The following is a 27,379-nucleotide window of genomic DNA, read 5'->3' as shown; positions in this document are numbered from 1 at the left end:
GGTGCTCCTTTTATTCTGCGAGTTTCGTGGTTACAAATTAAATTAAATTGATTATTTATTTATTTTTTTTATTTATTTTTTTGTTAGAAACTAAATGTTTTGTCGTCTTTTCAAACTTCTTTTTTGGCGAAAAGAACAATTTCATAAAAACTATTTCACAGACCAAGTCATGTTTACAATCAATATATTGGACAAGTGGACAATATAACCATACACTGTGTGAAATGAAACGCTGCATGTGGTTGGGTGCTGAAACTCAGAACATTTCAGTTATTATTTGTAAATACTTTTCAATAATATATGTAAACAAACATGTATTTGTAACATAACGTAGACTCTATTTGACAGTGAGTGGCTTTATCCTCGAGTCTCTAAAGCATCTCTCGCATCTTGCGCGAGCATGTTTCTCTCCACATCCCTCTGTTCCTCCTCCCAGTAACTCTGGCTCGCGACGCGAACACGTCACTGCAGGGTGTCCTCCCCTGGTTTCACTGCATTGGTAGGCTACCGGCATGACATTATAGGATGGGAACCATATAAGTCTCCCCCCTCAGCAGGTTAAGTTTTATAACTGAACTTGACTGACATGATTCGGACTGAACCTTATAAAGGGCATCAGTCCAGTAGTTCTCGGGCCACTGAACTAAAACCCGGAGCCGGGTGGATTTTATAGGCACTGTGGATTTTAGTCCTTTCGTATCATATTTTTGCTAGTATACCTTTTTCTAAACATTTTTTGCCGTAGAGGACATATAGCCTTGACTTTGTGTTGTTATCGTTGGATTGCACATTACAGCAGGTGAGTCTTGTTTATGTGTGAGCCTTTTATACTTTTTGGCACCCTAGACTTGACTTTTTTTTTCTTTTCTTTTTTTTTTTGAAAATAATTACTTTCTTTGCGTTTAAAACTATGCTTGAAAGACTTTCACAGATGTCTTAATTTTGTTAGACTGCTGCAGTTGAATGCTTTTAAAGAACTGTTATGCACTCACTAAAAAGTGTTTGGCATGTCAATCTAATAATAATGCGTAATGAATTTTAGCTTTAACATTTTTTGAATGCCAAATTGCACATAAATGTCAATTTGAAGCATAGTGCACTTGCTATTACCTTATTTAATGGTGTCCATTTACTTTTGGCTTTGACTTGTCAGTTTATGTATTTTTAATCAAAGATGTGAATTATAAATGAAAATTCTGACTGTTTTGATTTTATCTGAACTTTTACATAGCTGGCTTAAATAGTCACATGACCACAGCTGTTTAATCAGATCATACACTTTGCTCCTTTTAAAGATTATGTCAAATCTACGTAAAATGTTATAATTGAGATACATAAAATAGTTAAAGGGTCTATTATTAATCTTTTAATCTATTATTTTTTTTTTTTTATTTGTACATTTTTTACAAAAAATGTACAAATTTTTCTTGTCTTATTGCCCACCTGAGCTTTTTTTTTTTCACTCTACTGTATATAAAACATTGTTTTAAAGGCATGCAGGGTTTCATTGGACTGTCTAAAGAATATTTGAAAATAAATGTGTTCATAAGATTTTTTTTTTTCTAAATAATTGTATGTGTATTTTAAAGGAGTTATGATACTCAGGAGAAATTTCTACTTGCTGTCTTTGCTGTTACTGTGCATCAGAGCACTACCTCAAGGTAAATCCATGATCCACCTGTTACTAAATTGTTTAGAAATAATTAGGATTGAACTTAATTCTTCAATTGACATTGATGTTTACATGTACATTTCTAATTCAGAATTTAAGATGTCTGTATTAAATAATTAGCTCACTATTCTCTGTGCCTCCAAACACATCTGTGTTTGATTCATTAACAGAGTCACTATGTGGCATTCAATGCAAAACAGATTTTGAATAGTTTTGATCTGAGATTATGTAATAGTTTCCTGAAATATTTTGAATGGGCTTACCTAATCATCACATAACATCTATCTTGTATTCTCACATAATCATCTGTACTATGCTGAAATGCTTATATTGACTCATTCAAAGATGGCCGTGTGGAAGATGAATCCATCTTCGACCTTTTCAAAATCAGCAGCATCAGCAGAAAAACGATTGGTGCCAAGCTCTTCAAGGGCCACGACTGGGACTCACCTGCATACCGCTTCATCCGCTTTGATCACATCCCTGCTGTGAGCACCCCGGCCCTCCATCAGTTCCTAAAGCAGGTCCAGAATAATGAGGGCTTTGTGTTTGTGGCCACCATACGACAAGACAAGGGCTCCAGGGGAACTCTGTTTGGTCTGGAGGGTCCCAGTGGGAGCCGTCAGTTTGAGATTGTGTCCAACGGGCGCGCCAACACGCTGGATCTGGTCTACATGGTTGAGGGATCTCAGAATGTGGTGTCCTTTGAGGATGTGGACTTGTCTGATTCACAGTGGAAGAACATTACTCTGTACGTTCACGGAGAGAATGCTAACCTTTATGTAGGATGTAGCCTCATCGACAGTGTGATCCTGGATGAGCCTTTCTATGAGCATCTGCAGCCGGAGGGAAGTCAGATGTTTGTGGCCAAGGGATCTATCCGGGAAAACCACTTCAGGGTAAGACCAGTTCTTCTCCATAAACATTATCTGTACTTCATTCCATGCTTTTTATGGAATTCCTGCATAATGATTTTTTGTACTGTAAAAATTTTTTCAAGTATATGAAAATTAAATTCTATACCGTTTTACAAAGACTGGGGAAATTATATCATATCTATAATAAAATATAATATATATATATATATATATATATATATATATATATATATATATATAATATGTTTTATTTCTTAGGAACCATGTCCTTGATAAATATGGACTATTGCTTAGATTTGCTTCATGTGGACATTTAAATCAAATTGAAGAAAATGATCACAAATGTCTTAAATTTGACATTGTAATTATTCTCTCTGTCCTTTTACAGGGCTTACTACAGAATGTACAGTTCCTTTTCGACACACCTATAGAGAAAATCCTGCGAAACAAAGGTTGTGAGATTGCCAAACCTGGTAAGAATTCATTTTAGAGCTACAATTATTTTTTGTGTTTGACTGGTGTTTCAGGGGTCAGGTTATGCGCTCATAATGAATGGACTTCTGAATGTTCTAGGTTTCAGGAGCTCTATTAGATTCATTCTGTGCAGTTAATGATCAAATTTGTTTTGAGAGGGTTGGTATGTTTTCTGTGGGATTCAGTTTTCATTTGAAGCTTCTCTGGCTTTCACTTAAGTGGGTCACAATATCTCCAGATCAGAGCTGTGGAAATTTCTGACCGTATTACATCATGTTTTCGAGAAACACTCGTGTTAGTGTGGTGGTATAAGGGTCAACCAGTTTGCACATGCCATAAAGAGGATAAAGATTGTCACATTAATATACATTGGCAGGGTGGTCATACTTTAAGAGAATGTGGAAAAATGGAATAAGTACATACTCATAATTTTATACACACACTTGGAAAGAGCATAGACTGGCCGGTTTGACTGTGTGTTCCCTAAAGCTTTGGTTTCCAGGGCTCAAAAGTAAGGATTGCACACTGGTCCAAAGAGAGTTTTGGGCCAGTTTTTGAAATAGTCACTTCCTCTTTTTGAGTGAGTGCTACATTGCCAATGACAATCTTATTTTTTTTGTTCCTGTACATCTGTATACCTTGCAAACTGCTTCAGAAACATTTGGTTCTTGTTTTTTATATTATAATGAAATATATTTATTCAATATAAAATTTTAACCATTGCAGTTTAATGCAGAGAAGAGTGATGAGTCTATTTGACAAGTAAATAAACTCTTCACTAGAGCTGACTGACTCTTGTGCTGGAATAAGCAGTTTTACACCATGACAAAACAAAGCTTTGTGTGAGATGTGCAGGTGTGACCATTTCTCTGGCACTGCTGCCTCAGTTCCTTTAATTGTAATTGAATAAGTATGCATAGGATAGGAGCAGTCAAAAACGCTTCCATTTCCATTGCCAGCATGGTATACATGCCAACTGCTGAATGTTAAGATGCCAGTGCAGAGGTCTCCATAAACTCTCTAGTGCCCCAGTCTTGGAGTGCCACGTATTCCTAAATAAAAGCTAAACTGAACTGCCCAAAAGCCTGCAAAGAAAGTTGCTGAAACAGACACATGCACACACACTCATTTTCCCAGCACTGACTGAAACCCCCGAGAGATTTGAACGAGTTCAGCAGTCTCTAAAAAGCTGCTAACCCTGCATGAGTCTCAGAGGAACTTCTGGAGGTATCAACATGGCTCTTGATTTAATGTCTTCTGTCCTCCATGAATCTGGAGAAAATTTATGCAAATGACCCCAAAATGGCTGCGGATATCTAATGGGAGTTTTGGCATAATGGACAGCATTCCTCTGATGCTGCGTATCCCCAACCCCACCACCATCCTCCTTTTCCAAGACTTGCTTTCTTTCATTTTTTTCTTTCTTCAGATCATTTTTTATATGCTATTTCTGGGTAGCTTCTGCCTATTTATCATACTTATGTCAGAAATGTAGTGAGAGAAAGATTGTATTAAATATTGTATTAACATTGTATTAATTCACATATAATATTTCAGAATAAAGTTCATTTACTTCCTCTTTATACTTAGGGTCATTTCTTAAATTTGGTCATGTTATGAAGTCACTCTTAAGTAATAAGTATTACTATTTAATCAATTACATCTTTTGACACCCATCTTCTGCATTCTTTTCTCTCTTAGAAGAAGTTAACGTGGTTAATGAGAGTACAGAGACTGTGTCTGTCGGTACGGCCATCTCCACCAACTTCATTGAACAGAAGGAGAAAATAGCATCGGACGTGTGCGAACGTTCCTGTGAGGAACTCACCAACATGGTCCAGGAGCTCAAAGGTCTCCGTATTGTTGTGGGCAATCTCATCGATGGCTTGCAGAAAGTGGTAAATGTGTTTTACTTAATTGATGTGTTTCATTTGAAAACAGTTGCAGTGAATAAGGGCTGAGGCTTTTAAGTAGTAAGAAAGTCACAACAGCACTATAAAAGTCTCATAAAAGTAGTCCATATGACTTTCATGCCATACTCCAAGTCTTCTGAAGTCAAACGATATCTTTGTGTAAAAAAAAAAAACTCCTTGAAGGCCTCAATTCTCATTCATTGTAATTGCATGGAAATTTGTATTGCATGTTTTCCACAGAAAACAGAAGATGAAGCGATTTGAGCATACATTTGCATATAAAAACACTTTATAAATGCTTCAGTCATTCATTCAATGTGATACGGAAAATCATGCAGGTGAATAAACATGTTTGATTTGGTGATTTGAAAAGTACACATTATTTCATAAAGCCCCATTGTTCAGGTTGGTGTACAACTTGTGATTTGGTGAATTTTATTACAGATAAAATATCTGATGGTGCAAGCAAAAATTATTTTAGTCTAAACAGAACCATTAAAGGAAAACACGGCTAAAAAGGCAGTGGAAAACGTGAAGATGTGGGCTGAGATTTTATGGTTTGTTTTTGAGGGAGATAGGAAGTGTGAATTGGAACCGAGTCGTGTCTGGCAGTGTTTAAACAGCCCCTTTATCCTCCACCGGGAGCCTCCCAGCGATGAGGGAGTCTGGGCATAATCTCTGGGAAATCCAGCCACTGGATGCTGCGGGTCCCAGAGGCTCTTCCAGATCATGTGGTGTTCTGTTGCACAGCCAAATAACTTTTTTCTGTGTGTTATTGTATGTACTTAATGTGCTTCAGAAGTTAAGAACCTTTTCCCCTCTTTTGCATTCCTCTTTTTAGATTTTTCCCCTTCCCTCAACCTCTTGTTCTGTCTCTTTCCTCTTTCTCAACTCTTTACTTGTGGCCACAAATGCAAACTAGTTTGTGCTAATGCATCTCAAGACTACAAAGTTCTAGTTTGGGTGTTCTTTTTTTTTCATTTATTTTTTGAAAAGAAAGAAAACAATATAGAAACAACTGGCAAAGATGAACAAAGAAGCAAAAATTTGAAAAGATAATTTTTGCATTCAAATATTAAGTACATTACATGTAGATCAAAAGTTACCTGAGGACGCTTTACTTCTACTTGATGGTTAACCAGAAATGGCAATTGGGTTGTATAGAAATAAATGACATTTTAAAATATATTGAATTAAAAAACAGTTATTATATATTGTAGTATAATATTTTCCAGTGTTACTGGTTTTACACTATTTTTGATCGAATAAATGCAGACTTGGTTAGCATAAGAGACTACTTTCAAAAACGTGCTTTTAAAATCTTACAGAACTCAAACTTTTGAACAGTAGTGTATATGGAAATCCTTAACAAGCGCAAAGTTCTTCGTCATTTCTCACAGGTTAACATTAGAGATCAACCAAAGCATGTCATTTTGATTCCAAGTTCAAGAGATCACAATGAGAAAATCATCCCAGATTTCCTGGGGCAGAGCTTCTTAGGGTCAAGGATGTGTTCATTCCATTTCAGTTTTAGTCACCTCTATTTATCTACATGTGGAAGACACTGACAGAAGTAGTTGACCATTCGTCCATATGTCTTGCTGTGCTTCTGTCGGTTAGACTGAGGAGAACACCGTGATGAAGGAGGTGCTGGGGAACATGAAGAACATCAAAGACAAGCGCATGTGCTGGCAAGACGGCCGTCTCTTTGAGGATAAGGAGGACTGGGTTGTGGACAGCTGCACTAAGTGCACCTGTCAGGTAGGACAAATTGTGACATATGATGAAAGAAAGAGCGAATGACAGACTGCTTTTGTTCTAACTCTTTATGCTGTATGGCTTTATGTTGCAGGAATCAAAGATTGTATGCCATCAGATCACATGTCCTCCAGTATCCTGTGCCAGCCCAACTTTCCTGGATGGTGAATGCTGTCCATTGTGTCTGCGTGAGTAACGATTCTGACACATTGCTGATATTCACACTCTCATTTTCACTTCATGTCTACAGGTTACGCACATTCATTTCAGAGAGGTTTTTTTCTCTTTTCTTCACTAATATCATTTGTGTGAATTGTATTTAAATGCCTGAATTTTACATCAAAGCCAACTTGGGATGTTTCTCATGCTAACCTTGTCTGGAAATGTTTTTAAAATAGCCCATGATAGTTTTATATGAATGGATTTCCCTCAAAATATTGTAGGATGCAAAGTTTTTCATGTCATTGGGTGCGTACTCAAATACACTTCTGTTCAAGAAGAAATAACTTCTTGTTCATTTTAATCAGCAAGGATGCATAAAATTGAACAAACATGAAAGTGAAGACATTTGTAAGGTTAAAAGGATGTATGTTTCAAAGAAATGCTGTTGTTTAAACTTTCTGTTCATCAAATGATCATGAAGAAACACTTTCAAATATTTTGTGGAAGAAGCAAAGCAATTTTTTAACTAATAATAATTAGAAATCCTTCTAGAGCAGCTAAGCAGCACATTAAAATGTTTTCTGAAGGATCATGTGATGCTGAAGACTGGTGTAATGACTGCTAAAAGTTCAGCTTTGTCATCACAGGAATAAATAAAATGTCAAAGTATTTAAAAAAAATTGAAAACCAATATATTTAATTAAATTAATACTTCATACTATTGCTGTTTTACTTTATTTTGATCAAATAAATGCAGCCTTGGTGAGCATAAGATGCTTCTTTCAAAAATAAATTTTCAACCAAACTTTTGGACGGAAGCTTAAACTTTTTTTGTAATTGCCTATGTTTGCCAACCACACATTTTTATTATCCCTGAGTAAAAAACATTACTGTATGTTCCCATGCTCTGAAGTGGGTTAAGAAAGATGATGTCATGTATAACTTAAGCTCCAAAACATCAGAGGCAAAGAACAATGTTGCCTTTGCTTTTCAAATATACTAGCAACTAGGAGCACCATATGACTGGTGTGCTGGGGTTAGAACGAGGTGAACTGTGCCTGATGTTACAAGTGCTAAATGTGCTTGTGCATTTATGTGTGTACAGCTAAAGACAGCGAGGATGGCTGGTCTCCTTGGTCTGAATGGACGGAGTGTACCGTCACATGTGGAACGGGCACCCAGCAAAGAGGCAGGTCATGTGATGCCACAAGTAACGCCTGCAGTGGCCCCTCCATCCAAACCCGCAGATGCAACTTGGGAAAATGCGACAGTCGTGGTGAGACAGCCAGTATTTGATTGCACACTTTCTTTGAACACCTGTAATTTGGTCATGTAGAGACATTTTGGATACAATTTTCCTGTCTGTTTTGTCCATGAAGTCTAAAACCTTGAAAGAAAACCACATAACAGCGGTTCAAGTGGAATTGGATTCAATTCTGTTGTTCGTGGCCTTAAGAAATGTGGTATGTCACCCTATAATTGCAAGTGCACAGTTTGTTCTCGCACTGATTTGTTTCAGGAGGATCGGTGCATCAGAGATAATTGTAAAAGTGAAAGTAGTGCAGGGTTTGTGTTCTAAACCAAGTAGAAAGAGAGATCTGAAGTGCAGCTGTCACAACATCTAAACAGCTGTTAAAAATAATGGAAATGGAAGAAAAAGAATCAGTTCACCAAGACACCGGCTCTCAGTTTAGTTTCAGCCAAAATCACTAAATCTTCATGGGGAAAAAATGCTTATTTTAGCTGTTGTTTTTGTTGTTTTGAATTGGTTATGAGCTTTCGAAACAATAGTTCATCCAAAAATGATAAATCTGTTATTTACTCATGTCATTGCATACTTGTATGACTTTTTTATAAAAAAAATAAATGGAGAATTTACTGATTGCTCTTAATTTAATTACAAAGAGTGACGTCTGAAACCATTTTTTGAAACCATACAATATCTTTGTATGAGGACTTTAAAATACATTGATTATAGTGCATAAATCAGAACACGTTATTATTCTTGTTTTATGGTGCTTTGTGTCCTTTATTACTTATTGTAATGACATGAAAAAGAGCAACCGGTACAATTTGTCAAATTTTCTCCTTGCATGTTCTTCAAAAGACATGGAACAACAGACAAGTTTGGAACAACACAAGAAAATACTGAGTGAATTTTACATTTTGGTTCAACCTTTAAAATGGGTCGTATCAACCAAAAATCATCAACTATAATAACTGGAGAAATACCTGCCAACCATTTGCATTGGCAGCAGGCTGAATGACACTCAAGTGGTTACCTATATTTCATCAAATCAGTTATTACCACTGATTCAATGTTACATCGCTCAACTGATATTCATCAGCCTAACTCTGATTTCAAGCCATTCCATTCCCTTGAAGAATGTGACATGATACTGACCTAATTTTGTGGAATTTGGATAAAACAGTGTTTTCTTTCATCGTCTGTTATAAATATTTATGAAGCGTGTGCTAATAGATAAACTCTTTTCCATCGGTGAGGGAACGAGCTGGTATTCATCACTTATGCTCAGTGAGGTTTTAATGAGCGGCATATGGCTCTTTGTGGTGTACCAGTGCTAACTCTGGCTTATGGTAGACTCAGATGTTTTCTTATAACCGACAAATGTTACCAGCTGGTATCTTGGACAGCGATGGGCAAACTTGCCAGTTACTGCTCAACAATACCTATAAGTATTCAGACATTAAGAATTTGTAGATTTATATTAAAAGAATCACAGTCGTTCTCCTCCTCATGTTGTCAGTTAGTATATTCAGACCCATGTGGTTGTGGGAAAAGAATATAGCTGACAGTGTGTGAGGAGGCACTACTGGCCTGAATACAACATCAAGTCTTTCCCATGCTGAATCCCAAAGAGAGGATGAGGTGATGGCTCCAGAATTGTGGGCTAGGTGGTCATCGCTTCATCAAGTTTATTGGCCGTCCCGCCCTGTGTCATTCCTGGACTTCATCCCTCTGGACTTACTAATATAAATGAAAGATGTCATTGTTTGTGTGGGTTTGTTTGCTGCTTTAAGGCTGTCTTCAAGTCATGTAAGAATGATCGCATTTATGAGATGAGTGCACATAAACACCTCGACAATTTAGTTTTAGCCCCAACTTTCCATTGGCAGTTTGTTTTCAATCATAGTTAAGTTTTACTTGCCGGAAAACACAAAAAAATAAACAAATTTTAATATAATATACTCAATCAAAGCTTAATGCATATCTATAATTTGTTCTTTCCTTTTCATTTTGTTGAATTAGGGGTAAACAAATGCCTTAACTTTGCCATTAAAGTGTAAGAGAGAAGAGAGCATTAAATACACTACCTTTAAAAAGTGCATCATACTGTAGTTACAACTTCCAAACACAAGAGCGGGATCTACTACAAGGACTCAAAGGCAGCATATGCCATTATTTTTGATGACCATTCCAGGTCTCTGCCTTTCATTATAGTCCGTCAAGATGGTGGTTGGAGTTTGTGGTCCCCCTGGTCGTCATGCTCTGTGACGTGTGGAGAGGGACAGATCACGCGAATTCGCCACTGTAACTCGCCCGTCCCTCAGCTGGGAGGAAAGGACTGTGAGGGCAGCGGGAGAGAGACGAAAAAATGTGAAGCCAAACCCTGTCCGAGTGAGTGCTGGGAGCCTTGCGCTTCTTATTTTGTGCATTAAACAGTCTTGATAAATAAAGCAAAGACTATATTAGACCAGTTTGCATAGTATGATCTTGAAGCATAACAGTTTACATGGATAATTTGTGTCTGTAAACTCAGAGTTTTACTGTACTCGCTTCTTCTTGTAGTTGATGGAGCCTGGGGCCCATGGTCTCCTTGGGCGATCTGCTCTGCTACCTGTGGGGGAGGAACAAGGACACGAACACGCGTGTGTAACAGCCCTCATCCACAGTACGGCGGCAAGAAATGCCCAGGAGAGTCCAAGGACACTGATTCCTGCAATAAACGGGACTGCCCTGTTGGTATGTTACTTCCCAATATTTGAATTTATTTCTCACTCCAAACATATTCTCTCTCATTGACTGTGTTTGGCTATATTTATGGGACCATATTGTAGATTGTCCCCATTGCTGAGCCATTACAATAAGGGAGAAAGGTGAATTAGTATCTGATAAAAAGCAAGGTGATAAACTTCTGTTTAAAAGTGGGATCAGTTAGGTTTTTTTAAAAGAAATGAATACTTTTATTCCGCGGGGAAGTATTAAATTAAGCAAAATTAATTATAAAGATGTCTATAATATTACAAAAAATTGTGTTTCAAATAAATTTGGAGCTTTCTATTCATCAAAAAAAATTCTGGAAAAAAAAAATATAAAAAAATATTAAGCAGTGTCAGGTTTAGGCAAGGGAGGAACTCAGGTGCAGACAGGGATTCTCAAACAAAGGGTTTATTACAAAAAAGGGGAAAACAAAACCCACGAGGGGGAAAACACGGAGCAAGGTAAAGACAAAATAACTAAAACAGGACTGACAAGATAAACAAGGACTCTAAATACTAACTATAAACACTCACGGTAATACAAGGACTTCAGCGGGTACAGCACAATCTCACACACAATCACAATCGTAGGACACAGTTGAGGTACAATCACAATGACAGGTACAATGAACCGACGCAAGACAGAGCACACTAGGAGATCTAAATAGGGGTACTAATCAAGACACGACAGGTGTTACAGATAGGACAATCAAGACACGACTAGGTTAACAAGGGGGGCGGGGCAAGGGAACGAGACAACACAAGCACATGGCCCAAAGACAAGGCCATGCGCTTGTACACAAAACACGGGTCTGTCATGATCCTGCCTCAAGACTAGGAAAAATCAAGGACACGAGGGCAGAATCATGACAGAACCCCTCCCTTAAGGAGCGGCTTCCAGACGCTCCTCAAGGGAACATCAAACACGAGACATGACTGACATGACGGACTGGGACACCGACACAAACCAACAAGACATGACTAAAAATAACAAAGGCAAACATGAAAACACAATGGCAGGGTTAGGGTGACATAACAAAAAAAACAAACAGGGAAGGGGAGGGGGCGGGACCACAAAGTTCATGGGGGGGGAGACCAGGGTGAGTGGGTGAGGCAGGAGTTTTAGGAGGACAGGACGAAGGCTGACGACGGGGGGGTACGGGCAGGTCTGGGTGGTGAGGGGCGGGGAGGGGTCTCGGGACAACTGACAGGGGACATGATAGGAGCAGACAAGGGACGCGGGGCAACACTTACGGGACGCGGGGAGACGACAGCTGGACACGGGGGGACAACATCTACTGGACACGGGACGACAACATCTACTGGACACGGGACATCTACGGGACACGGGGCCACATCAACAGGATACATGACTTCTTCAGCAGGACACGGGGCAACACTCACGGGACACGGGGAGACGACATCAGGACACTCGGGATTTCTGGGGACAGGGTCTGAGGACAAGACAGGACTGACGGGGACTTCTAGGATACGGACAAGACTAGACAAATAATCAGAAAAGGCCTTAGCCGCTAAGACAATTGGCATCTCCTTACGAGATGAGATACACTGAACTAAAGTCTTTGCTGCAGAGTCGGCCGCGGCACTCTCCTGCGCTCTCACGACTGCCGACTTGCATACTGCCCTCTTCTTTGCCGGCTCGGGCACGCCAGCTCTCACCGCTGCTGGCACGGGCACGCCAGCTCTCTCCGCTGCTGGCTCGGGCACGCTCACCGCTGCTGGGTCGGGCACGCCAGCGCTCTCCGCTGCTGGCACGGGAACGCCCACCGCTGCTGGCACGGGCACGCCAGCGCTCTCCGCTGCTGGCACGGGCACGCCAGCGCTCTCCGCTGCTGGCACGGGCACGCCAGCGCTCTCCGCTGCTGGCACGGGAGGAGACAGGGTCACAGGACCGGCAGGCCCCCTCTTCCTCCTCTTCCTCCTTGGGCGCGGTGCAGAGGCCACAGCTGGGTCAGAGGCGGGTTGGGGGAGTTTGGTCTCGGGCAGGGCAGTCTCGGACGCCGAAGACTCAGAAGTTGACTCCCATGAAAACCGTCTCCCTCGTTTCATGGGGAGACTGCTGGCTGTGGAGGGCACCTCAGGACTCTGGGAGGGGCTTGCCTGATCCCCCAGGGTTGCCACGGCCAGGACACGACCCTCAGGGATCGTTGGCAGCTGGGTAGGTGGAGGGGACCTCTGTGGCTCCTCCTGGGAGATGCTTTCCCACAGCCGGGCATAATTACGAAGGATCCACTCCCCCTCGGGCGAGTATGGGAGGGTGACCCCCTTCCTGTCAGTGGGGGACGACATCCAACATTGTCGACGGAACTCCAACAAGTGTTGGAGCTCGGGGGACCTCCTGCCTGCTGAGTTCCTTTTTGGTCGGTTCATTCTGTCAGGTTTAGGCAAGGGAGGAACTCAGGTGCAGACAGGGATTCTCAAACAAAGGGTTTATTACAAAAAAGGGGAAAACAAAACCCACGAGGGGGAAAACACGGAGCAAGGTAAAGACAAAATAACTAAAACAGGACTGACAAGATAAACAAGGACTCTAAATACTAACTATAAACACTCACGGTAATACAAGGACTTCAGCGGGTACAGCACAATCTCACACACAATCACAATCGTAGGACACAGTTGAGGTACAATCACAATGACAGGTACAATGAACCGACGCAAGACAGAGCACACTAGGAGATCTAAATAGGGGTACTAATCAAGACACGACAGGTGTTACAGATAGGACAATCAAGACACGACTAGGTTAACAAGGGGGGCGGGGCAAGGGAACGAGACAACACAAGCACATGGCCCAAAGACAAGGCCATGCGCTTGTACACAAAACACGGGTCTGTCATGATCCTGCCTCAAGACTAGGAAAAATCAAGGACACGAGGGCAGAATCATGACAAGCAGCACAACAACACTGATAGTAATATTAAATGTTTCTTGAGCAACAAATCAGCACATCAGAATGATTTCTGAAAGATCATGTGACACTGAAGACTTGAGTAATGGCTGCTTTGCCAGCTCAGAAATAAATTACATTTCAAAACATTAAAATAGAAAATATTTATTTTAAATTGTAATAATATTTCACCACATTGCAGTTTCTACTGCATTTTTGAACAGATAAGTTGTAAGCATTAGAGACTTCTTTCAAAAACCTTCGAATGGTTGCATACATGTGAAATTCATCTTATCAGTGGGTGCTATTATTTGAAGACCTCTATAGACTGACACGTAATGCATAATGTCTCTAATATCATCTTGAGATTTTTGAAATACATATCAATTTCATGAGTAAACTTTAAGCCTCTCCCTTTTTATTCAATGCTTCTTCAGATGGTTGTCTATCTAACCCGTGCTTCGGGGGTGTTGACTGCACCGGCTCCTCTGACGGCTCGTGGGAGTGTGGGCCCTGCCCTGTCGGATTCCGTGGCAATGGAACATTCTGTGAGGATGTGAATGAGGTACAAAGGGAAAAGAGCTGAAGCAAACAAAAATGTTCCTCCAGCCCTTGCTCTACAGATACACTGATTTGAATCCAACAAATCCAAATAAATGTGAACATTACTGAAAAATGCTTTTTAAAACATGTTTCCTAACATTCCTGTTTGCTTCTTCTGTCCTATAGTGTGACATGGTGCCTGATCTTTGTTTTAAAAGCGGTGAATCTCAGCGCTGTGTCAACACAGACCCAGGATTCCACTGCTTGCCTTGCCCTCCTCGATACAAAGGCAATCAGCCCTTTGGAATGGGAGTAGAGGCGGCCAAGCTAAATAAACAGGTTAGTTATACACAAGTATATAAATCTGTCATTAGCCTGGATGAAAATTGGAAAGCGCAAGTTCAAACGTGAAATATTCTATTTGTTTTCTGAGTATTTTTTTGTTAAATAATCCATACTTTACTGTTATTTTGGAATCTACTATTTTATGTACAACTGCCACTTCATGCGTTTCAAACAAAATTAACTAGTCGTTTGCTTAGCTTGTCAATCAGGTGGTCTCTTCTGGTCTCATTGTATAATTCTTTCCCATGTTTTTTGTATGTATGCTAAAGATTAGATGTCAAATTTTTGCACAAGTTTCTCTAGAGTGTTTGTCCGAGTAAAAAGTGTGTTCTCAGACATTTTAGACAAAGCATGTCTTCTAAATGAAAAAAATCTTTCGGTCCCGTAATGGTGGCCAAGCAGATGGATCTTGCTCTAATTCTTCAATCCCTCACGGATGCATAAATTTTGCAGATTTCTTGGAAAGCTGACTCATTTGCTTTTTTTTTTCCAAAAGTTTCATAACGTCCACAGCTAATAGGTTTGTCACCAACCTCCAGCTTGCACTGCTTTGATCCGGCACCCAAGAGCAGTAAATTGACAGAGGGCTGAAAGGAATTGTCTCAGATTTTATAGTTGCGATCCAATAGCTTTTTTAATAAGCTTCCCGGTTGTGCACAGCTGAAACCAACAAAAGTTTAGGAAATTATCAATAGGAAGTATTTTAAGAGTCTCACAACATAATTCCCATTTGTCTCCCCAGGCTATGAACCAGTTCTTTTGCCGTAATAGGACTGCTATTGAGCGTTGCTGAAGTCTTTTATTACTATTATTAATATTAAGTCTGTTTATTTTTCAGGAGTGTGAGCAAGAAAACCCCTGCAAAGACAAGACTCACAACTGCCACAGGTCCTCTGAGTGCATCTTCCTTGGCCTCTTCAGTGATCCCATGTTTAAATGCGAGTGTAAGATCGGCTATGCTGGGGACGGTCTCATCTGCGGCGAGGACTCTGACCTTGATGGCTGGCCCAATCAGAACCTGGTGTGTGGAGCCAATCAATCCTATCACTGCAAAAAGGTAATAGAGTTATTGTCTCTTCTGTGGCTGCGTGACATAATTTAACTGACTAAAAATGAAACCAATTAATCGCAAACGTTTATGAAAATAATTCCAGTAATTGATAGAAGTCTCTTCTGCTTACCAATGCTGAATTTGTTTGATCAAAAATACAGTAAAAACCTGTGTGTTACAGGAATATAATAATTTTACCTATTCCTGTGCAGGACAATTGTCCCAACCTTCCAAACTCAGGCCAAGAGGACTTTGATAAAGATGGTCAAGGAGACGCCTGTGACAAAGACGATGATAATGATGGAATAATGGATGAGGCGGTAGGCAGACTTCTTAACAATAATGTAAAAAATCGTCCATGTATTGTTTTTGTTTAAACTAAGCTTGTTTTTTCTCCTGTGCTGCAGGACAACTGTCCTCTACTCTACAATCCCAGGCAGTTTGACTACGATAAAGATCTTGTCGGTGATCGTTGTGATAACTGTCCATATGAGCACAACCCCGCTCAGATCGACACAGACGGTAATGGCGAGGGAGATGCCTGCTCTGTGGACATTGATGGAGATGGTGAGAAACTACCATGTGCATTCCCACAATTACTACCGTATTTTTCGGACTATAAGTCGCACCTGAGTATAAGTCGCATCAGTCCAAAAATACATCATGATGAGGAAAAAAAACATATATAAGTCGCACTGGACTATAAGTCGCATTTATTTAGAACCAAGAGAAAACATTACCGTCTACAGCCGCCAGAGGGCGCTCTATGCTTTCAGTGTAGACTACAGGAGCACTGAGCAGCATAGAGCGCCCTCTTGTGTCTGTAGACGGTAATGTTTTCTCTTGGTTCATGTCTCTTAGTTCATTTTTCTCGATTCATGTCAAATTAATTTTGATAAATAAGTCGCACCTAACTATAAGTCGCAGGACCAGCCAAACTATGAAAAAAGTGTGACTTATAGTCCGGAAAATACGGTAAGTTATTAAAACTCACAATTTGTTTATACACTCAACAAGCTTGGGATTCTGTTGTGGTTGTGTTGCAGAGGTTCTGAATGAGCATGATAACTGCCCTTACATGTACAATACTGACCAGAAGGACACAGACATGGATGGAGTGGGTGACCAGTGTGATAACTGTCCTCTGCTGCACAACCCTGAGCAGGTACACCAGGCTCTAGCTTAACTCTTTCCAGTAAACACACACTCAAAAACACAAATGTACACTAGGAGGAATGTTTTGCAGCAGTTTAACAAAGTCATCTGCATGCTTTAACAGACTGACTCCGATAACGACCGAGTTGGTGACGAGTGCGACAACAATCAGGACATTGATGAGGACGGCCACCAGAACAGCCTGGATAATTGTCCCTACATTCCCAATGCCAACCAGGCCGACCATGACAAAGACGGGAAAGGAGATGCTTGCGATTTTGATGACGATAATGACGGAATCCCTGATGACAAGGACAACTGCAGACTGGTGCCCAACAAAGATCAACTAGACTCTGATGGTCAGTGAATCCATTGCTTAAAACAACTAGTGTTTGTCTGTATTTATACTGAAATGAAAGGTTAACACATGTATGCACATACAATAACAGTTATAGAAATGCTGAGACTTAATTTCTGTGTCGAAATGCAACAGTGGCAGTAATTTGTCCCTTTTTTGCTCAAAGACGGCCAGCTTTATAAAACTTTAAAGGTGTGAGTCATCTTTATTTAGTTATTTATTTAGTTATATTTTGGGTCACATTTTTCTCCTTTGCATCCTTTGAGATTTAGGCATATTTAGAACTGGAAAATTTCCTTTAGTGTAGCCAGGGTCAAGGAAAATGATGTCACACTCTCACAGCTTGCGTGTGGTTTCTGAAGGGTGCGTGTGGTTTACCCCACTGCGCTGCATTTTTTTCAGGCTACCTTATTTTTTGTGTTGGTGGGAAAATGGAAACAGGTTACAGTCGGGGGTCGAAGTTGTCAGGTGCTAGCATATTTCTCACACCTCATTATATTTCGTTTATTTGATAGTGTCAAGATGGTTCCAAAGCGAGAAAGTCAACTACTGTAAAAACAGACACATTGGCAAGGAGCTGGCAGCCTACTTGACTTTTCCCTCTTATCTGAGTGCTAAAGTCTGGATTTAATAGATTTCACATTTAAAGCCAGTCATATGTTAATGCATATGACATGAAAAGACAGCTGAGATATATATATATATATTAGAGCTGTAGTCAAGTCCGGCTTTGTCGAGTCCAAGTCAAGTCCAAGTCCAGGACTAGTCGAGACCGAGTCAAGACCGAGTCCAAAGAGGTTCGAGTCCAAGTCAAGTCCAAGTCCAAAAGTTTCGAGTCCAAGTCCAAGACCGAGTCCAAATGAAAGAAAAAAGGGTCCTCTTCAAGACCACATACTTAACTACTGATAATGTTTGTGATGCGAGAGAAAGCATATCTCCTATTCTAAGAAAATCATTTTACATTATTATTTGTAATGATCAAAAAGCATGTGCAAAGTAACAACTCTGTAGGACAGGGGTCTCCAAACTACATCCTGGATGGCCAATGTCCTGAAAAGTTTAGCTCCAACTGGCCTTAAAACACCTGGAAGATTAGTGTGTCTAGTAAGAGCTTGATTAGGTTCAAGTGTGTATAATTTGGGTTAAAGCTAACAGGGGCGTTAAACAAGATCCCGGGCCCTATGCAAAGGCACTCCTGATGGGCCCCCATGGCCCCCACCCATGAAAATATCCAGGAAAAAAATATATATTTTAGATTCATACTTTTCAAGGGCCCTCTCTTCCTTTGGGGCCTTGCTAATGAGTACTGGTTTTACCCCCAGTCTGACCCTGGGAGCTAAACTTGGATAAACAAACAAAATTTGGAACTGTAAGGTCAAATAATTTTTATGTACTTTATTTTTTGTTGACATTATATCTGTGGTCAAAAATGTATATGACTATGCCTAATTGGCACAGTGCACAGACACACGCAAAGCTCGAGATATGACAAATGCGTGCAGCAAGGCTAGAATGGATACGTTTGGCTCTACTGGGCATGCGCACATAAATACAGCGAAATTTTTGTCATACTGTGCTTGTGCTTGCATAGACTAGTCGAGCTCTGTCGGAAACAATCGACTACTCCAGCATGTATTAACCATAATGAATACAAAGTGTTTGCAAGTGCGACGTGAATTTTAGAATTACAATATTGCGTGGAGCTGTTACTATATGACCTTATCTATGTTGCATGTAAAAATAAAATATGTAATGTAATAATTAGGGTTGTGCCTGAAGCCGAATACCTATCAGTGCAAGAGTAATTTTACCTATAATAATACATCATAGCTACACGTTATATTATTTGTATATATTTAAAAGGCAAATATTGAAAGCTTAGGCTACCATACGAATGAATGGAATAAGCACAGCGCGCTCACCAATCAAACAGCCGCGTTGCGCGTCTCAGTCTCTCAAAAACCAAATCAGTTCTCTCTCAAGAGAAGGCTAATAATCAGCTTCGATACGGATACATTGTCTACTTGTCCTACATGTTTGCATATTTACCTTTTGCTGGTTTGCACGGAACACACACATCTGTTTAGTGAAGTTCATTAACATTAAGACTCGCTTAAAGTGTTCTGCGTAATGAAAATGTGTGCATTGAATGGATTCAGTCGTGTTCAAATGATCACTAAACGTTTGTCATGACATCTCTCTGCTTGCATGATAAATATTATTTTAGAAATTAATAATTATTTCAGTTTAACACGACATACTTGTTCAGTGATAACTACGAAAAAATATATAAAAAGTCATAACAGTCTTATCAAGTAACTGTACGATGTTGTATCCGAATGCAGATAGGAAAAATTTTGTGATTGTTACAGATACAAATACTGGCTGTTACATGAAAATGTAAATATGTAATGTCATATATAGAGTTTTTAAAATTTACATATGTAATTGTTGCATAAGGCTATACATTAATACGCGTTTATTGATTAAAAAAAAGGCTATCTAGGTGTAGACGTAAATAAAACACAATCTAACAGGTAGAAAATTAAATTAGAAACATCTAAACTTTTCAGGTCGCAGTAAGTGCACCGCTGGTCAAGCACATCCTTTCCCGGAACAATACTGAAAGCTAAGGCAAGATGGAGAAACAGATGATCATAGCTGTACAAGGATAGCCATTTTTTAAATGAATCTATTAGCAGAGCTACTGCAAGTGATTTTAAGTGCTGGAATTCCATTTATTCTTTGCTGAAACTTCTGCGTCATCATGAAGAGCGGGTCATGGTTGCCCAGCAACAGCAGACGCCACTGGAGCGCGAGCGCAGGCTACAGAGTGCTTTGGAAATAAGGAGCGCGGCGCGCCTAGCGTTTTCCACACGTTTTCAGTCGCGACATCATGCAAATGTGGTTTTGGTTTGAAGGAGAAATTTTTTATTTAATTTTTTTGCTGGACTCGGTCGAGACCAACTAGAAGACTTGGCGAGTCCAATGGCCAAGTCCGAGACAAGTCCGAGTGCAAATTCAACGAGTCCGAGACAAGTCCGAGACGACAGAAAAATGTCTCGAGTCCGGACTCGAGTCCAAGACCGGACTCGAGTACTACAGCCCTAATATATATATATATATATTTATATATATAATATTTTTATTATTAACAAAGAATTAAATAGTCAATTATATTATATTATATATAATAATATACTATAGTATAATATAAACTAATATAGAATATAATAGTTCATTTATTTTATTATTATAATTTTTTTTTATAATAAATATTTTAATAAATTATTAAAATAAAACCAGTATTAATTATTAACCACTAAATATAAAATAATATTGTGAATTTGTGACTAGTGGGGCAGGGCCGAGAGCTATGGGAACGGCCTCGCTCCATTCTCACGGCTCTCAGCCCTGCCCCACTCGTCACAAATGTAATATAATATAATATAATATAATATAATATAATATAATATAATATAACCACACTCTAAATTGTGGGCAGGGCTATAATAATAATAATTATTATTATTATGTTTTTGATTACTGTTGCATCAAATTTTTTTAGAATATGTATTATTCATTTACATTTTATAAATCTAAATATTAATATAAATGAAGCATTATTTCATATAAATGTTGATATGTTGATATTAATTTATATAAATTACTATTAAAGACTAATACTATTAATGTTAAACCATTCAAACAGATTAATGATGAACTAATCTAACTTTATCCACAGGGGATGGAAGAGGTGATGTCTGCAAAGATGATTTTGACAATGACAACATTCCAGACATTTTGGATGTGTGCCCTGAGAACGACGCCATCGGTAACACTGACTTCCGGAAGTTTCAGATGGTGCATTTGGACCCCAAAGGAACTACACAAATCGATCCCAACTGGGTGGTCAGACATCAGGGAAAAGAGTTGGTTCAGACTGCCAATTCTGACCCGGGTATTGCTGTGGGTGAGTATGTGAGCTGAGGGGGTAGCCCGTCTGGTCATGATTTTTACGTAGAGTTTGATGTGGTCGAGTAAATGAGACCTCAACGTCTGAATCCTTCTTCAGGTTTCGATGAGTTCAACGCCGTGGATTTCAGTGGCACTTTCTACGTCAACACTGACAGAGATGACGATTACGCCGGGTTTGTGTTTGGCTATCAGTCCAGCAGTCGGTTTTATGTGGTAATGTGGAAGCAGATAACTCAGACGTACTGGGAAGTGAATCCTTCAAAAGCCTTGGGCATCTCTGGAGTTTCTCTGAAAGTGGTCAACTCTACCACAGGCACAGGGGAGCACCTGCGTAATGCCCTGTGGCACACCGGTGACACTCCTGGACAGGTGAGGCTGACTGCTCATCAAATACCACATCTGTTAGGGTTCAAGAGAAGCTTAGATCAAACTTATTGCTGCATGTTGTCTGGCAGGTCCGCACTCTGTGGCATGATGCTAAGAATATCGGCTGGAAGGATTACACTGCGTACAGGTGGCATCTCATCCACAGACCCAAGACAGGGTTCATCAGGTCAGGAACAGGAAGGCCTTTAACTGCAACGGGAGTCTTATACAGTGTGTAGAGTTAACAGATCTATTTTACTTTTCTCCAGAGTGGTGGTTTATGAGGGGAAACAGATCATGGCAGACTCGGGGCCGGTTTATGATAAAACCTTTGCAGGAGGGAGATTAGGACTGTTCGTGTTTTCCCAAGAACTGGTTTACTTCTCAGATCTCAAGTACGAGTGTCGAGGTGAGTAGTTTGTCAATAAAAGAACAGAATAAAAATACAATAATTTGATTTTTAATATATGTTATAATATATAAAGTAATAAGTATTAAAATAATTATGAAAAAAACTGTTATAGTTATATGAATAATGTTTTAATAAATATTTTTAATACATTTGTTAATACATTTTATATTAATATAAATCAAGTAAAACAAATATTATATTGTATTGTATGCAGCTGATTGTTAGTGAACATTCTGAGATTACTTTAGTAGCAAAGAGATGGGAATTGATTTTATTTGTATTATTAATTTATTTTGAGACATTTTGAATGTTTTATGTTAGGTTTTAAAATATTGTATAGCTTAACAGAAAAGCAAAGCCAAAGCTTTCCCTTTTTACAAGAAACTTTTTTTCTGCTTTTCAGATAACTGAGAAAGAGAAGAAATGACTCCCTTAAAGGACTATAGCACATCAACAGATTTTCACACTCTCTGACAAAACACAAAAGTCTTTGGTGAAATACAAAATAAAACAGGCTCCAAAGCTCTTCATCAGGAGAAAGACTTAACTTAAATTGCAAGCACATTTAATCAATGTTTTTGTGTCCTTGAGTCAGTATTTGTTAGCCAAAGTTTGGGTAATGTTAATTGAACATTACATACAGTATGTGGTATTTCTTTACAAAATGAAACACAATCTAGAGGAAAAACAATCACAAACTTCCTCCTCTGACATTTTTAACATCAACTGCTTTACTTGCACAAAGTTTTTTTTTACTTCCTGTGTATTACAATGTGCAGAATTTGTTGTTGTAATGGAGACATCTTTTTCTACAACCCTCAATTCTAACAGGGGATTTGGGTTTGATCAGCATATATGTTTTAGAGACCTTTGAGATGAAGATGTTTATATTAAGACTGTATCATAATTACTTGTGTAAAGTATTTATATGACTCTTTCAATTCAGTATCAAATTATGTCTTCTTCTTTTTTTTTTTTTTGTAATGCTTTTAGAACCTAGACATTGTAAATACTAATTTATTTGTTTACACTGACAAAATTTGATTATTGCAGAAATAAAGATTTTTTTTAAGTACTTTTTTGTTGCTGCACTTCCAGACATCCATAATGCAATTTCATGCCTATGTAAAAAGTGTTTTTCAAATGTCAGAATGAGTGTACTATTGTTTCGTTTTGTGTTTGTCCTGTGATGCCAAATTTGCTGGTCTTGAACCACTTTTTCCTTTAGTTTCTTATGTTTTTTCTGTTTACTAAAGAAAATGTTGTGGTACGTAACAGGACAAACGGTTCTGTTTGTATCAGAGAAACAGAGACTCTCATACATAAGAGATTGTAATTCATCGTCCATATCTGAACATTCATCTGTTTTGTCTTTCTCTTGCTTGTTCAATGATTTTATTTTCATAACCATTTTTTATATTTTGTAAAAATTTCAATGCCTTTGATTTTTTTTATGCAACGTCCCCAGAAAACCTTGTAAAGTTTTCTAATGTTGTTATTCTCACAGGTTTTTTCTTTAATAAAAGGTTTAGACACAGTTTTTCATTTGGACTGGTGTTTTGGAGTAGCTCCAAATATTATAATAGGATGTATGATTGCTGCTAAAGATGTCTATCAGATAATTTATGTAACTGCCATAAACCCTGCATCATGTCTTTCCTTAATTGCTAAACAACTATTTTAACTGTTCATGCACAAAGATACCTAAAAATACTGGAACTTGAGATTATATACAATCATCTCCAAAGGCTACTTGAATATAGATCATTGCATGAGTTTTTATGCTCTGGCAAAGCATGTACAGCCATTAGTTCAATGATGGCATGACTATTTTTGGTGAGCTTTCTCTTTAACAAGTATTTTGTATAAAAATAGTGCCACATGGATGACATTTCTGTAGACCAGAACCCAGAAAAGACTTCCGGTTACATCGTCCTGAAGTCAGTGGGTTTTTCATTTGAAATAAGGTATGTGGTTAACACAACTCAGTCTTCTCATGTTATACAGCAACATAAAATACATCAGTAATACCCCATTGTGATATTTAAGTATTAGCTTTTAACTATCTTGAAAAAGATGGTTGCTACCAAGTGGCTAAACGGGCTGTTGGGAACATTAAACATCATCACAACTGCCCTGTGCATATTTACACATGATAATACCCAGTTAAACTCTAACTGTTGCATAAACAATATGATGATATTCTAGCAGTGATTTCCCACATCTGCTGTTTTTTTTTTTAAAACCAACAAGGTTTTAAGTGGCAGTAGGGAGTGACAAACGGAAAGCATTTAAAATCACATTCAAAGCCAAAATATTCCAGTAATACCCAAAGACTACAAATAAAGAGCACTGTTGTGCAAACATCCCACAATAGCATATGAGAACCTTGCTGAATAAGTTTAATTTGCAATGAAATGACAAAAGCCAGACATTATCCAGCTACATCCTTTCCCATGGATTACACTGTAATTGCATGTGCTGGGCATTTGTAAACCTCATCACAAATTTTGATCCCTTCTGCTTACATTTTAAAGGGTTCCAGGTCCTTTGTGATCTCCTGCAGACACACTTTTAAAGTCCGCTTCAAAACCCAAACTGACATTTGGGACTTGCAGCTGCTTTAGTGTCAAAGCCAAGATACCATTGATATGTTGTAAATGCAGTTAGGCCGAAGAGACATAAATATGCACATTTTAACAAGCCAACAACTGGCTTGAAGAGATAAACAAGTAAAAAGACTACTGTCATTTCCAACTACTGCTGTTAAAACCAATGAAAAAAATGAAGAGGCATCAGGCCAGGATCTTTAATTACACCAGTCCTCAAAAGTAAAGTGTTTAACAATACCTGGGTTCCCTCGTGGACCTTAAGTGAGATATTATCAGGTTCTTTTCCAGAAACAACTGTTCTCTTAACATGTGGAAGAAATTAAGCGTTGCATTTTAAATCTTCCTCTTGAACTCGTTTCACACTTTCAGTTTTATAATCCTAATTCTCATTCTCATTCAGTTTGCAGCCTTGTTAATGCGTTTAGCACTACAGTAAACACATTGGATTGAAGACTTGCACCATAATCCACATTTGGGCCTCATTTGGTAAACATTAAGGTAAATTCTTCTTAAACGTGACTTGCCTGTGAATTTTGTCAGTGACTGAGAAGTTAGCAAGTGCTGTCAACCAAATTGTATAAATGTTAACAAATGTGGCCGTGCATCACAGGCATCTATAACTTGATGAGCCACTTTTGCATTGAAACAGAAACAATCAAATGATTACAAGTTTCTGCAAGGGAACAGTTAAAGCCAGATGATGATATTATTATACAACATAACATATTCTTTCATTTAGTACTGTCCCTCAGAAGCAACAGAAGATACTGGCATGTTTCTGAGAAGATCAAAGTACAGTTAACCCTAGAAAAACAATTGATTTGATTGTGTGCTATGTTTGGCAAATAGCCAAGTATTAAGCAAAGTATAATTATTGCAACTATTGTAAAATAAACCCCAGCAGGATGAGCTGGACATCGGCACAGAGCTGAATTGTCCCTTACATACTTTATGTTTGCATACAAAGATTAGATTAGATGTCTTATTGGCTCTAAGCTAATCTATGCTAAGCTAAGCTAAAAGTGCTACCACCTGACCCCGGAGATTGGCTGAACGGATTCGAAAGCGGTAAAAGTCAACTGTTTATCTCCAGGGGAGTTGGAAAATGAGGCTATTTCCCCGCCAAAAAAAAAAAAAAAAAAAAATATGGAGTGTTCCTTTAATGGTTAAAAGGGCATTTCATTATGATTTATGACAGGATGAGTAAATATTGTGTCTATGCTTGACATTGCTGGTTGAGTTTCAGTTTACCGTCAGAAATATTTGCTTGTCTGTTTGCAGAGTTTAGAGAGTTGCTCAAACAGCACAGGACAGAATGGCAAGGGTGTTTCTTAGTGTTCTGGAGAATCACATGTCAATGTGAAAACATAAAGTAGTTTCCATTAGACCTGGTCAGACGTTCAGTATCCTGAAAGGCAAGTGAAAAAAGGCTTTGAGCTCCCAGAACATGAACCAGCACCTTTATGATTCACTCGTGACTGCTTGAGTTAACAGCTAAAATCTCTGCCGCAGCTTCTTAGTTACATAAAGCTTGAGAGTTTATCTTTGACATTCAGGTTTGTACATTGACTCGGGGTGCTGAAATGTCTTGTACGGACTCCACTCAACCGTTGACCTTATCAGGTTCACAATGAATACAGCCCAGTTAAAATTCTAATAATGAATCAATGGATAGCACGTCATGCTCTGGGGAAAGAACAGAGCTCCAAAGATATTCATAAATTAATAAATCCAAATGTGTGGCATGCCAAATCCCTCATTTTTCCAGAACTTAATGATTCTCCAACTGCTGCGGATGTGTGCCTTTACAGCAGAAGCCAGACCTCCCACTGTGCCTAAACCACAGCTTTATATATGGCCTGCTGCTAGACACAATTTACTGAGTCCCACACTGTCTGATGTTGCCATTCAAGTATTAAATATCTTTTATACTCATATCTAATGGCTGGCGATATATGGTTAGTTCACTTTACAATTCAAGCTGAATCTATCCACTGTCTGAAGAAAAGACAGACAGACTAGATGGATAGATAGATAGATAGATAGATAGATAGATAGATAGATAGATAGATAGATAGATAGATAGATAGATAGATAGATAGATAGATAGATAGATAGATAGATAGATAGATAGATAGATAGATAGATAGATAGATCTAGATAGACTATCCCTTTAACTGGAGGAAACTGAATAAAGAACATCAGTGGTTGGTTGCAGATGGATAAATGAAACAAAACTGCACTCATGTACAACTCACAAGAGAAACGTTACAGAAGCAAACATATTGTCTGTACAATCGCGACCTCTACTGGAAAATATTACCATGTTACTACTTTTAATATGTGTATATATATATATATATATATATATGTGTGTGTGTGTGTGTGTGTAAGGAAAAATGCAATATATAGATTTTATTTAAATAGAATATGAAATATATAGAATTTCTAGAATATAATGCAATAATAATAATGCCTACTTATATTATTAATGCTATATGTTATTAATATAAGCACATTTCATTAAGAAGTACACTTTTCATATATATATATATATTTGGTAGCCTACATTCAATTACATAATGAAATGATAAAAATTTACATATTGTATTTTTTGTCGACTGTTTTTGGAATAGGAGAATTTTCACAGCTACAAATATGTTATTCCTCCTCTGGGTGTCTTTGTGATGAAAACAAACCAGTAGAATTTGATAGCTACTGTAGATCTAAATGTACAGCCCATGTCACATGTGCACAGGCTCACATACCCGTAATAAACCTTCTGACCT

The 27,379-nt window shown here is 38.6% G+C and overlaps 1 protein-coding gene across 2 annotated transcripts; it reads left to right on the top strand.

Annotated features, from left to right (window-relative positions):
* Positions 1–442: 442 nt before the first annotated feature.
* On the top strand, positions 443–23,518 carry LOC128026050 (thrombospondin-2). Of its 2 annotated transcripts, none has more exons than XM_052612765.1 (22): positions 443–799; positions 1,590–1,661; positions 2,018–2,571; positions 2,939–3,023; positions 4,726–4,922; positions 6,558–6,698; positions 6,790–6,883; positions 7,963–8,133; positions 10,321–10,497; positions 10,669–10,842; positions 14,208–14,335; positions 14,500–14,652; positions 15,497–15,715; positions 15,922–16,029; positions 16,117–16,276; positions 16,756–16,874; positions 16,989–17,223; positions 20,968–21,195; positions 21,298–21,569; positions 21,656–21,753; positions 21,836–21,975; positions 22,382–23,518. In XM_052612765.1, exons 2-22 carry the CDS (start codon positions 1,595–1,597, stop codon positions 22,387–22,389), a joined length of 3,528 nt encoding a protein of 1,175 aa, XP_052468725.1. In that variant the 5' UTR covers positions 443–799; positions 1,590–1,594; the 3' UTR covers positions 22,390–23,518. The 2 variants fall into 2 exon arrangements, with proteins under 2 accessions (XP_052468725.1, XP_052468726.1); XM_052612766.1 differs by having other exon boundaries at positions 489–799; positions 4,729–4,922.
* The last annotated feature ends 3,861 nt before the right edge of the window (positions 23,519–27,379 follow it).

Source organism: Carassius gibelio, chromosome A13, assembly GCF_023724105.1.
Source record: "Carassius gibelio isolate Cgi1373 ecotype wild population from Czech Republic chromosome A13, carGib1.2-hapl.c, whole genome shotgun sequence".
In the NCBI taxonomy this organism is placed as follows: Eukaryota; Metazoa; Chordata; class Actinopteri; order Cypriniformes; family Cyprinidae; genus Carassius; species Carassius gibelio.
The sequence above is the reverse complement of the archived record's forward strand: the minus strand, read 5'-3'. Positions and strand labels throughout refer to the sequence as shown.